The sequence below is a fragment of the Larimichthys crocea genome, chromosome XII, assembly GCF_000972845.2.
Source record: "Larimichthys crocea isolate SSNF chromosome XII, L_crocea_2.0, whole genome shotgun sequence".
Taxonomy (NCBI): Eukaryota; Metazoa; Chordata; class Actinopteri; family Sciaenidae; genus Larimichthys; species Larimichthys crocea.
In genome coordinates this window covers 21,500,336-21,514,581 of record NC_040022.1, presented here as the reverse complement: position 1 = coordinate 21,514,581, position 14,246 = coordinate 21,500,336, and the positions used below count along the sequence as shown (strand labels likewise).

At 41.1% G+C, this 14,246-nt stretch overlaps 1 protein-coding gene across 1 annotated transcript in view; it reads right to left on the bottom strand.

The window, feature by feature from the left end:
• LOC104934337 (Na(+)/H(+) exchange regulatory cofactor NHE-RF2) overlaps positions 1 to 4,316 on the bottom strand; it is a 28,160-nt gene extending 23,844 nt beyond the window's left edge. The window contains exons 1-2 of the mRNA XM_010749974.3: positions 3,562 to 4,316; positions 2,084 to 2,377 (exon numbers count right to left, since the gene is read on the bottom strand). Coding sequence (XP_010748276.2) covers positions 2,084 to 2,377; positions 3,562 to 3,768 — 501 coding nt within the window. The 5' untranslated portion in view covers positions 3,769 to 4,316. The remainder of the gene's footprint in view (positions 1 to 2,083; positions 2,378 to 3,561) is intronic.
• Between the last annotated feature and the right edge of the window lie 9,930 nt (positions 4,317 to 14,246).

The following is a 14,246-nucleotide window of genomic DNA, read 5'->3' as shown; positions in this document are numbered from 1 at the left end:
TCTGCTCTCTGTCTCTCCATCTCTCCCTCATTCCTGTTCTCCTGCCTTTTCTTAAAAAATAAAAAGAGATGAAGAAGAAATCTGCTGCTGTCAGCAGTCTCGCTCCCTCCTACTGATCTGAACGAGCAAAAACGTAACATGTCGCAGAAAAACGAGTCAACTTTTCCAGCTGTGAAAGATGAACAGATGCCAAGGTAAAGCATCAGAAGACGCAATGAACCTAGATTCTATTTAACCACGATTGTTCACTTGGTGATTAATACTTTCATCGCTGATCAGTCTGTTTTCTCCTCTGCTTTTGTTGTCGTAACTACACCGCATTGATTGCCAAAGCTCCTTGCCAGCCGAATGACTACTATACACTAGAAATAATATGCTGTATCAGTGTCAGTACTGAGTCTGCATATCTGTGCGGGAACAGCTTCCTTTGAGATAGGACAGGAAATAGAGGCTTCCAACTCTTTGCAGACTATTAAGGTATCAATCAAGTGAGATAATAACTCTCACTTAATAATAAGAGGTAGCTTATGGTCAAATCAGTGGTCTACCAGCAGCTACATTCATCCCGCTAAACCTTCTTTCCACTCTTTCATTCTTTAAAATCTGAGAAAAATAGAAAAATGAGAGACCATTAAGCATTTCCCTAAGCTTGAACTGGGAGAATCCGACCCCACCAAGGTCTGGGATTTCTCCCCACAGGTTGCAAAGAGCTAGAGCTGAACAAAGACACACACATTTAAGATTTTAACTGATTGGCCCTGTCACTGCTCTTGTAGAAATAGTGCCTAAGTGCCGTTCACATATTGGCAGGGCAAACCTAAGTGAAAACACATGTTGTGTAAATGCAGAAAGCAGAAGTTGAGCCTGCCTTGTCTCGCTGCTAGGGACTACGTGAAACCAAAGCTGATCAGAACTTCGAGTTCCAGGAGAGACAGAGTGGCCGGAAACACATCCTGTTTTCCATGTCAACGTGGAGCAATCAAACAGTGAATTGAAAAAATGAAAAACCAAAATGTATCAAGTGACTATTGAACATCGGCAACCAACTGTGACAAAAAGCATCTGTAAATAAACAGGGAAGATGAGATGAGGATGGCCTGTAGAAAAAAACATTCCTCTGCAATATCATTTCAAAATAATAGAAAGGCATTTCGGAAAATCTCCCGGCCAGCCGTCTTTATGCAGATCTGCAGAGTCACCGCGTTATAATGCCAGATTCCTAACTTCTGACAAGTGCCACCCTCTGACCTCTCATGTTCTCTTTGACCTCCCAGCACAACATCTGGAACGCTTTCAGCTAGCCATGTTCTTCCCACAGGACACACACACACACACACACACACACATACAAACACTCAGACAGACATACTGTACATGCTGGGAAGGATGTACAGAATGGAAACTTGCATGACATCCACTGATCTAATCTGAATCTGGCAAATCAACCAAAAAACAAGTGTGAAATTTTGTCTCAGCTAAGGAGAAGAATCTGTTTCAAGAGCTGACTCACTACCTGCAATCTGTTTGCTGATGCTTTTAGTATTTTTAACTCTCTGAGGACGCTTTGTGAATATGCATAAAATGTGAATATTTACTGATTCCCTTTGTCTTGTTTGATGTTAAATTGTATCTTGAGGTTTTGGACTGTTGGGACTGTTGACTGGACAAAACAAGTCAACTTAGGCTATTTCTAGTTACTTTATGTTTTGCCAGGTAATCATGATGATAACCAACAAAAAATAATTGTTAGTTGCAGCCCCCCAAAAAACTTAAATATAAGAATGCTAGTCTGACAGATTTACATTTGAGGTTTGTAAGCCTGAAAGCCTACCTCAGTTTAACTTTAACACCAGACAGGTGGTTGGGAGCTCACAGAATAAAGAGATACATTTCAGCAGGAGATAGAAATCACTAAGTTGAACCAACAAAAGCATTACAGAGAACCAAATCTGCAATGTGCAAGAGTGCACATTACATACTTTTACACTCTGTAAGTCGAGAAAGATGATGGTGATGATGATAACAATGATTTTGCTATTACTCTTAATCACACATGTCCTGCCATGGTGGAAGCCCAACTTACCTTCTTTGCAGCTTTAGATGGTGACCTCCTGGTGGGCTTCTGCACCTGGCCGCTCAGCACGACCGGCTGCTTGGACACCGAGCCGTTTTCCCGCTTCTTTCTGGGGGTGGATGGGACCGAGGATGGTGAACGGGAGGGAGAAGCTGGAGGAACGAAAGAAGAAGCAGGTCCGATCCCAGGGACGGCCATGTCCTCTGTGACTGTGAGGCGCAGGTTGCGCAGTCTCTCATACGCTTCAAGGTCCACCACGAGCAACCTGGTCTCATTGTCCACAGCTTTGATCCGCTGTACCACCTAGGAGATGGAGCAGGATGGTATTAAACTTGGTTGTTGTTGTAGTGTCAATGCACAGTAACTCCACATTTTTACTGCAGAAAAACATCACAGAGTGCATCTATAAAACAAACAGTCCAATCACATTAAAAAGAACATTAATTGGTTAATTAGTCTCTTGAGCATCCAGTCAATGATGTGCCTATCAGAGTGGTGATTTATTGCTGAAGTAGTTTGTCAAACATAAATACCAAACATTTGATGGCTCCAGCCTCTAAGATGTGGTAAACCGTTGCCTGAAAATACTAGAAAAATGAATATTTTGGTTCTGACTGTGGGACAAAACAAAACATTTGATGAAAAACGGGTGCTAGAAAACTGTTCCGCTCTCATATCACTGATTTATATGCAATTTATTTTGTAGAACCATCTCTCAACATACTCGACAGGGAAGAGGTGGTCTCTAACAACTAAGATGTAGGCAAACATCATTATCTGACAAACAAAAGCCGCTGATGGGAAAATGATGCCCCATCATCCTTTGTGGTAACCAAAATTAAAAACACGAGGGCAGCAGAATTGTTCTGTAAGCTTCAAACACAATAATCAGCAGGTTTGTTTTTTATCTCCCCTGCAACAAGGTTACAGAGAAACCTAATATACACAGAGGTCATTTGTGCTGATGTTCCTTTGTGTCTGTAATCTTGGGAAAATGACTGTCTGAGCCTGCTGTCTCTACCTGAGTGAATCGAGACCACATGCAAACAACAGTTTATCTGCAGTGACTGAAACATTTAGAAAGTTCTAGGCATTTACAGGACTTGACATGTAAGCATTCACCCGGTCTTCTCATTCTGTCATCTGTCAGCAGTGCAAACCTTCTTTCCAAACAAAGGGACTGTGCAGGTTAGTCACATGAAATAAATCATGTGATTAGAAAAAGCAACTGTGCCAAAGGCAGGCTTATGATAAAAGCAACACTTGGTTTCATGTGGACAGTCTGAAAGGGATAAGAAGTTAAAAATAAAAGTTTCCATATTCTGGAATAACTCATAAGGTGGCGTGGGTGCCTGGATGGCTTGATTACTGGCACGCTGAGTCAGGATGCATGTACCAGCCGGTGTGACCTGTTGATCTACCACTGCCAGGGCAACTAAAGCACGTCCTGTGACATAATTCAGAACTGCAAATATGAATGCACTTGCCTCGTGGTGTGTCTCTTTCTCCACGTTAACCCCATTCACTGCAACCACACGGTCCCCAGCGCGCAATCCAGACGCTTCTGCAGGGGAGCCGGGCTCCACTTTGCGGATGAATTGTCCGCTCTTTCCTTTCTCGCCATGCAAGTGAAATCCATACCCGTTCTCCCCTTTTGTCATGAGACAAATACGTGGTTTCCGATCGCTGGACATTTCCCACTGTCGTTCAAACCTCTTGCAGTTTACAAGAATAATAATTCAAATGGAAAGATGAGAGTTTAGGAGAGCGGACGCAGAGCTAAACTTCCCCAGAGCGAAAACATATCTACCCGATACGCACGCTTTCCCCCATGTTAGAGAAACCCCAAATTCCCCAATGTAAACAACTCCAAGTGCAGTTCAAAAGAAGAAATCCAACTGTGAAAAATGCATGCTAATAGGCAGCAGTCTTTAAAAAACAACAACAACAGCAACGATGCGATCAGTCCTCCAAATCGTGGGTCTTGCGTCAAGCTGAAGCGCACTGCTGGCGACTCCACAACTGATCCGTCGCAGCGCGCAGACTTCAAAGACTTCAGACTTCAAAAGAGCATCATTGGAAATACTGTAGACGTGTTAAAGTCGAAAAGGTCGCCCGGCGCTCAACTCTCTCCTGGACATTTAACAATAACAACTGGTCGGAGAATACGCATGCAGTTATACTGCAGTTTGCGCTGGGTTAGCGCCTTGTGCGCAATAGCACCACCTCCCTCTAGCCTGGATACCTGTTTGTGTCTGTGAGGAAACTGAAATACTTAGGGCAGAGAGACAGAGAGAGAGAGAGAGAGAGAGAGAGGGTTCAACATGACACAATACTGCCACTGAGTGGTTGAAAAGGGTTTGTGTACAAAGTGATGACACACAAAGTTATACTAGAGGAATACAGCGCTCTACACTGAAGTGAGTTTATACCAAGATAACTCATGAAAGAAATGCATGCCATGGCACATTGTGATCACATCTCATTTTTGATCACTGGGAGTCTCTCAATAGTAATTAATTGAAATCTATTAAAGAGTAACTTCGGTGTTGCTTAACCTGGACCTCATTTCCCCGTGTGACTTTAAATTTGGATCACTGATGAGCAGGTTGGAAAAGAGTGAAGTTACTGTTCATGAAACGCACACCCGTGGCCATGGACTGAACCAACTCTAATTGAAATATTAATTGAATCTTTAACTAAGATTAAGGCTTGCTTCTAGTCCGGAGACCAGTCCTTGTTATTTTGGATGCATCATTTACGTCTTTAACAGGTCAGGAAACTGAAACATCTTTATAATTACAAAGTACTAATACTACTGGTGATGATACTGTGGTGGTTGGTCATAACCACATCAATAATCACTTGTATGTACATAATATATAATATATTGACACTAATAGCCAATAATTGAACACAATGTTGCAGTTCCCAACTGTGACCACTGGAGAGCAGTCTATGTACACTTAAACATTTGTGTTATAAGAATATGAGTGTATATAATTAATGAATATATACGGTATATATATATATATATAATATATATATATTATATATTATATATATATATATATATATATATATCAACATATATATGATCGGAGTCTGGCTTGTGGTCCACCTGGATGGGCGACCAGTTTGCCCAAGAGCTCTCCTACATGTCTTGGCACGTGTGGCACATGGACCAACACATTCGGGAAGAGATAGAGTGATAAATTATGTTATTCGTTCACAATGCAAATAGACTTTGTACATATGCCAAGTTGTCAAGGCTACAAATATTTGTTAGTTGTGACAGATCGATTCTCAAAATGGGTTGAGGCTTTCGCGACAAGGAAAGAAGACGCTCGAATAGTTGTTAAGTGTCTGCTAAAAGAGGTGATCCCCAGGTTTGGAGTGCCACAGGGAATAGATAGTGACAGAGGTCCCGCTTTTCTATCGAGAGAATGAGAGAGAATGAATGCAACTATCAAAGATCGGTTGACCAAAACAGTGCTGACAACAGGCCTAAAATGGCCTGATGCACTGCCTATTGTGTTGTATTCCATCCGAAGCGCACCAAGCGCAACAACAGGACTAAGTCCTCATGAGGTGTTAATGGGGAAACCAATGTCCACAGGGATAAGTACCCCTTTGACACCACACAAAAATGAGTTTATGATTAAATATGTAAAAAGACTAACTGAAATTTTGAGAAAATATCATTTTCAGGTAGCTGACAGACTCCCAAAGCCCTCTGAGGAACCAGTTCATCCTTTTAAGGAAGGAGATTTTATATTAATCAAATGTCTGGAAAAAGTGTCTTTGTCTCCCAGGTGGAAAGGTCCCTACCAGGTGTTGCTGACAACTAGGACTGCCCTAAAAGTCGAGGGCAGAGCAGAATGGGTTCACGCCACAAGGTGCAGGTTGGCTCCACCAACCGCTGGCGAAAGACTGCTGAACCCTGGCGAGTAACCGGGAGGTTACTTTTCGTCTTCCTCCTACTGTCCAGGCTTGGACAAGGAGCTGATCGGGGCTTTCTGGATCGTGGAGAGCGGGATGGCTCTCCGACTCCGCAAAGCAAAGAGCAGGGAGGCTCTCCTGCTGAGGACACAGTCGGTGTCATTGACCCCTCACCCCAAAAGGAGGGGCGTTCTTTGCTGAGTGTTCTTGAAAAGGCCAACACTAAGCTCGACTCTGAACGCGAGAACAGTTTGACAGGTTCCTGTCGAAGCTGCAGCAACTTGAGTCTTGACATAACAAAAACACAAGTTGATGATGTTGCTACAAGAGAACCTAAAGGAAAAGTGCTTGAAAAGACTGATACATTTGTATTTCCCGCTCTCTTACGAACTAAACAACCTGTTAATCCTATTGTGTTTGAATGTCCAATTGACAGATGTGATGAGAATGATTGTTATGTTGCTCACCCCTTGATTTTCTCCCAAGGTAAGTGGTCGTGGAAAACGCATGATAAAGCTCTGATTAAGACGGAGTTGAGTGCGTCCAGGTTAATGAAGGATAACATTCACACCTACAATATCTATGATTAAACCTCTGGAGCTGTGGTGTTTCACCAAACTGCAATTGGACCCAGATTGTAAATTGTAGCGCACAGCTGTAAAACCTCTGATGAGGAAAAAACAGATGAAGGTGATAGGTTTCTCTATGCTGGTCATTTTTCTTCCATAAATACACTTGAGGCAGCCAAACCTAAAACAACAAGGCGTGATAGAGGTACAGGTGAAGTTTCTCAAACTCTAGTGCAAAAAACAAATTCGGCCCTCAGTCTAATGTTTGATTATGCTCGCGATCGTAATCTCAGTAACTGTTGGCTATGTCAAAATATGCCTTCGTCCATACACTCACCAATGTCTCATCCAATTCTATTCACTAGAGCGGATTATGAAATGTTCAATTGGAATGATTTGGCCACGAGATTTGAAGATGAAGCAGATGAGTGCTATACTCCTGCCTACCCTGTAGATTCTGCAAAGTATTTACGTAATGCTGAAATTGCCTAATACGTTGCTAAAACAGTTAATGAACAGTACCTACCGAGCGGTTTCAATTATACTACACTTTTTCGCATTATTCATATACAGATGTATGTGAAATTAGGTTTTGAATATAGAGTTTAAATAGTTTTGGCCCAAACAAACTGTTCAAAACCTCTTGGAGATCAGGTGTGTGTTCCCCAACCATATATTGCATTTTTAATGGTAGAGGCCCTAGTTTCTGTGCAGCCGTGGTCCGGTGTTAGGTCCATAGAGTCAGTTCAGATACAGAAACGTAACTGCTCAGTGCCACAACAGACGGAGCGAACTCCACAACGTGATTGCTCAACGTATGTTCCTCCGGTGTTCACCCATGAACTGCAAAATGTTTCTTTGTGTTTTCAGGGAGTAGGAGACGGACCTGATAATTTAGGACAAAGCAGCTGTAATACAGTAGTAAATGTCATTCTGAAATACCCTTTGAGTTGTTTCTGGCGTCTGCTATTTAGCATACATAATTCCCTTGATCAGGGAAGTGAAATCCGCTGAGATTGCTTCGTTATACCCGCCTCCACATAAATATAAAAGAGAAATCTCAACTTCTCAAAAGATAGCCAGCTTCCTCTTGCCTTGGTATGGTATGTATATAACTCAACAGGAGCTTGAATCTCTGTGTAAAGTCCTGGAGAATCATCTCAATGCCTCCAGTAGAGCCAGCTATTATTCCTACTGTGATGCTGGCATGAATAACTCAGGACAGGATAGGTTGTCAATATTCATCTCAATATTAACACAATTATTTCAGATACATTTGTAGTTAATTCATCATAAGTAGTAAATATGCAGGTTTTAAATATGTAAACCTACACCCTTCATCCTTAATGGGCTATAAACATCAGTTCACATCTAATTTAAGGTCATAGCTTTAATGCAATAAAAAACAAACACTCACTCTCAGTTTATTATGCTACAGATCTTCCCGTCCACAGTGATGGCCAGAGAATCATTTCCCCTATGAGCTTCTCTGGGGAACACACACAAATAAATCAGTGTTTTTCTCCTCTGGAGTACTGGCTTGCTCACTATTTATTTTCTCCGTATGCCCACTCGCTGTGTGATGATATAATCTTGATGACTGTTCCATTTATTGCATCAGTTTCCAGCCAATCAGGCGATGAAGGGTAATCCTTCTGGGGACTTCAGTGAATTCAATTTCAGCAGAGATAGCAACAGTGTTATATGTTGATACTGTTCCCGCTTGGAGGTTTAGTTACTTTCTAGATATCCAGAGGAACAAACAAATATATCCTGGTTTGTGATATCTGTTTCCAGCTTTGCGGATGTGAATATTTGATGGTTTTCTGGGTTTCTGTTTTCCTGAGTTTTGGACTTTTGGTTGCGTCACTTTGGGTTCTGTGAAACTGGAAACAGACTTTTATGTACTATTTTGGCATTTTATAGACCAATCTATTATTAAAGAAAGTGGCAGAGTCAAAAAGTCAATTGGCATGGTGCATGTTTCAAGATGCACATCATATTAAATCTGCATGTGGATGCAGTGCATTCCAGCACACATGATTCATAGAGAGAGACAATAACAGCAGATGTTGTGATGTTTCTCTCTGCAGATGTGTTGCCTTCCTTTCTTATTACACATTCTTATTCTGTACTTTGCAAAAGCATTTTCCTGTTTCACAGTGTCTTCCTGCCAAGTTTTGGAACGGCCCAATTCTGACAGATGTTTTTCAGCCACAATGGTATGTGTGTATCGGCTCTAGCCCTACTGTGAACCTGATGATCCTCCCTTCCGACCTTCCCATAAATTGTTGATTAATTATTTGGATGAAATCAGGATCAGTATATTCAAAATTTCCATCGACCCACGCCAGCAGACCAAACAGCAGAAGCCGAAAACTTCTTTGATGCGTCTGTGCCTGAGGCCCCACTTCCTGAAAAGGAAAATAGTCCAGCAAGCATCTACACAGTCTCTTCTATGGTCCATATCCCAGCTCCTCTACATCATCAGAAAGAGAGAAAAGGCAATTCAAGGACAGTCCATTGTCGTCACTGCAGTTGTCCTCCGACGACCACTCAAGCCTTCCCTGCACCACATGTTAGCTAGTCGCTTGCTCTAACCCAGGTTAAATGGTTTGGTGTGAAAAACTAAGAACAAAGCTTTCAAATGATTTATAATTTAGTTTAGCTTTAGGATTTATAGCAAGCATATTCTTTATAACCAGCCAGGTTTCAGTTAGATGAAACAAATCAATATTATAATCTGATATTATTTCATTTACTAATACAACTTTAGAGGACAGAGATCTGTTGTTCAAGAGATTGCATTTAATTCTATTATTTTGCATTATCGCAGTAGTCGGTTTCATTTTGTCAAGCTTCACTCAAAACTTTTAGTCTGAATTGAAGCTATCAGCAGAGTTTTCTGGAGCAAGACCAAACCTCAACCATACCACTTCCGACATCCCTATAAATACCCTACTAACCTTCTGCTCCTCTTTAGTTCTTGTATTCTGCACGCCTCCTGCCAACCCCATATCTTTTTCCAATTATTCCTGTTGTTTCTACTCTCCATAGGGCCTTGGGTGCTACAGTGGATTCCCCACCAAAGCTTCCCCACAACGGACAAAGAAGTAAAGAGTTCAAGCTTCACAATCCTTTCAGCTGTGCAGCTAACCAAACTGAGTCCTGGGATGCCAAGAACCAAACCTGGCAAGAAAGCCCTGTCAAACTAGCAACCGCTGGTTTTGAAGGTTGTGTTCGGTCCCTGGACTGGCCGTGTTGACTAGAAGGTAGATGCTGATTATAGCTCGAACTGCAATGCATAGTAGTGAGGCTGTGATGCAGACTTATTAGCTACTGCAAACTCCAATCAATATCCATGATAAGTTCCTCCCTATCTACCTGTTTTTACAGGAAACATGTAAACCTTTAGAAACAAATAGCACTCTGCTTTTTATTTCATGGTTTGACATTTGGAACACAAGCTTTATGTCAATTACCAGGGTTAAACACACACACACACACACACTGCATATGCATATCAATGAAAAGATTAAACATCAATTATAGCAAGCATCACATTAATCATGTTGAGGGTTTATTATGTTGAGCTCTCAATTTCCTGTTGCACTCCATATCTGTCTATGTTTGTCTCTCTGTACACAGTGTGACAGATATACATAATCAGATATTGGGAAAAGCTTGCCTTCCAGGCTTTGTGCCAGAAAGGCTTTCTGGTTTGTGGAGGGAGCTGGGGTTCATTGATTGACACCTCCTGGATCTGAGCATGGGGTAGGTGGGTGGTAGGGAGGAGCTGTGGTGATACTGTGACCTTTTTTGTTATAGGTAATAAATGGTTTTGTCAGTTAATGTCAACATCTTCTTTCCTTACACACACACACACACACACACACACACACACACACACACTGTTTGTGCGGATATCCTTCCCAGGACGTTCTAGTCACTTCATTGTGGTTAGCCATAACCCAAACCCTGATACTGGTTTTCATTCGGAAAGGGGACCACCTTTCTGACCATCACCTGTGGGGACCACACTTTTGTGAAGTATGAAGAAAATCAACACTGCCATTGCCTAGTTAGCTTATACATGCTTATGCTTATACAAAACATCCCAAGAAATGAATGCCAGTGATTTGGACTTTCTTGTTAACTCTTGCCAACCATTTTTACAGCATATACTCTCTCCTCACGTTCTTGGAAATAATCCTTCTGAAATGTCTGCGCACACAAACACACAGGGTCTTGTTTACAACACCGGGTAGGTATTTGGCTCAGTTGCCCTGTATTTATATGAAGAAGACAGCATCTGCCATCAGGGAAGAATCCCTTCAGGGAAAGTCCAAGTTTAGTTTAGCCTTTGTCAGAGCTTCACCTAAACGGCTCCATGTCAAGCACACAAAACAAAACAAACACACAGGACACACACAGCATCCACAGCAGTCTAAATTATGTATAAGCTCCAGGTTTTTCAGGCATGCAGCACAACAAATGTGTGCTCATTGTAGTTGTTTCCTGATACAGACTAAAATTACAGTTTATTAATTTATCCAGACAGTTGTCTGGCTTTATATATGTGCATCATTTGGTAAAAGTGTGGCAAAGACACAAACATGCTCTCTGCCACATGCTTTTAACAATGTTTAATTGCTACTGACATACCATTGCGTTTCATCCTGTGGCTTTGCTCCCACTGTGGTACATTCAGTTTAACGGAGTCACCAAAATGGGCATTGCTGAGAAGGACACCTGTGTGACGAAAAGGATGCTTTGTCTCCTCAAAACTCCAGCATGTATCATGTTTGATGTCGATTGATGCTATGTGAACAAATATAGACAATGACAGTTTCTAGTCCTAAAACCATCGTTATCATCATCATCATTGGATTACATTAGTAGTCACTGTCCAAAGTCTTTACATCGCTGTGACAGTAAATATTCCTGCTATTATATTAAGCTTGAAGCACTGCATGCAATTTGCTGGTGCAACTGGTGAAACTATCTCTTATACATTATTGAAATAGACAGAGGCAGAGGGAGGAGAAAACACTGTGGGGTGGTGAAGGGCACAGCTCTCAGTTTTAATTAGCCACAAATTGCAACCCCACTCCAACTTTTTTCTTATTTGTACTGATCTCCTCAATGCTTCTCACTCCTCTACATGCAGACATCTGCAGATAAACACACTGCACTGAGCCTTGAAAACTATACACAGTTTCAGAGATTTGATTGGTTTGCTGTATTGCCGCAATGCAACACAGACAAAAAATAAAGGTAATCATTGTAGCCCCTAGCAAGCAAGTAGAAGTATTGCTGAAATGGGTTAAACAAAGTAAAAATATGACATTTCAAAAGCATTGCTTTACTTGTGGTGTCTATTTATAATGGCCAGTCTTCAATCAGGTGCAGCAAAACTTAAAATATACTGCATTTCAGTGAGATAGATGCACATGAGAAACTAAATAGTACCAACTAAATATTGTTTAAATCAGTGATTCTCAACTGGTGGGTCGCGACCCACTTTTGGGTCGCGGACCCGTTCTCAGTGGGTTGCGGGCCTTTGCCTGGGAAAAAAATGTTAAGAACAAAATCCTGTGCTTTTATTTTGAAGTGGATTTTTTATGCCGCGGAGTGCCGTCTATTCACAATCGCCACAGTAGGTAGCGATAAAGCCTTGTAATGTTAATAGACACCCACCAAACTGCACCATCTTTTCATTAAATAAATTTGAGAAGTTGAAAATTTTCCTCAATTTGGGTCACGGCTTGTCCTTTAGGGGTGATGGTGGGTCCCGAAGCCAGACCAGTTGAGAACCACTGGTTTAAATGCCACAGCCTACCTAAGTATTATTACTGACCATGTCCATCCCTTTATGACCACAGTGTACCTATTCTTTCATAGCTACTTCTAGCAGAATAGGGTGCCAAAACCCAACCAAACCCATGGTAGTATATGGGCAGTGATTTGTACACTATAATCCCCAAACTGAGTTTTCTTACATACTTCTTTCAAAAAGACTTTTTTGCTAAATGTACCATAGCGCTTTTCAGTTGTCAGCTGCTTATAGCAACTCTTTTACCCCTACCAAAATAAATACTTAAATTCTTTTCTTCATTGTCACTACACAGTTTGACATATAGTTTATTTAGTGAGACAAAATACTCACACTTCACTATGTCAGCAAACACATCTTGTGTGTTCATAAAGCCAGGTGAGGTCAGATGTCTGATTTATGTCTTCCCAGCAGCACTAGAGCAAAGCAAATAGGATGCATCCCACACTTCTGCCTCTGATCTTGAAAATGAATCAGATTAATTTCCTGGAAGTGAAGATACTGAGCCCAGAGCACAAACATGGAAGTGCATGAACATCAACACCTTGTAAAAGCTGCCCAAAATAATTAAATCAGCATTCACCAATGTAAAATAACTAAAGTGAAGAGAATATTTTACAAAGCCTCTTCGACTGCTCGGTTTGTTTGCACTCTTTGAAGATAATGCGTGTGATAGTTTCAGATCTGATAAAAGTCCCTTACTCATAAAAACATTTGTACAATTTATAGCTGCATCAACTACCAACGCTATCTTTCATTTGTGTGTGTGTGTGCTGACTGGTCAGACATTCAACAAGGCAAGTAAAAAGGTAAAACTGCTGGTCGGGAAGTGCATGATGGAAACCAGATGTGGTTTGTGCAGTAATTAACTTGCAAAATTCAATTTGCTTCACAGAGTTAATTATGGGTACATTATGGGTTGATATTAACTCCATTACAGCAAATGGGGAAGAAATTTTAGAAGTGAGGTCACACAATACATTGGATGACTGTGCAGTAGCAAATATGTCTGTGATTCTCAGGACTGAAGACACTGTTGAAAACTGAATTTCTGGGATTGGGGTTATTAATTTATGTGTTTAGAAATAGATAAAAATGTCATCTATAGTCCATGGCATGGTTACAGGCCAAAATGCCCATTTATTTTTGGTTTCTTTAAATCATGTTTGATATCATGTTACACGGCATCATAATGTTTGTACCAGGACCACCCCAAAAGAGAACTCTGATGAGCTGTGGTTGAGGGTGTCTCTTAGCACCTTGCTCTCTCATTCTTAGTGTGGAGGAGAAACTATGGTGGCCACGAAGAAATGCCTTTCTAGAGCCGTAAATCTTACACACTGGAAGGTTTTTACATAACTTTTTGCATTGTTCAAAGCAAATGTTATCAAAACTGTGTTGCAAGGTTACTGTTTGCCTTCAAGGCAAGGCTACCAAAAGCTGACTTAGCAATACTCAAAAGTCTCACTCAGAGCCAACCTGCATGTGTTGTGGCTAGAAAAAACTGGGGTTACTCACTCTTTTGGGATTATGTGTTGTCTCTGGACTGCTGAGTTTCACATTGTCTTGAACCCGTCAAAAACCACCCAGGGATTTAGCTTTAGCACACAGGACATATTGCATATTTGCATTGCAGTGGAACTGAATGCACTCTCTGCCTATATATATAATAACTAAGGTTTATTAGTTTAATTTCTTACTAAGTCACAATGTGAGTCAACAAGGAAAATGTAACACAAGTGGGTGTATGTGTCTATGCCAACTACTGTACATTAATTATTTATTCAGTTACAAAACAATTCATATTTTCCTTTTCTTGGAAGGA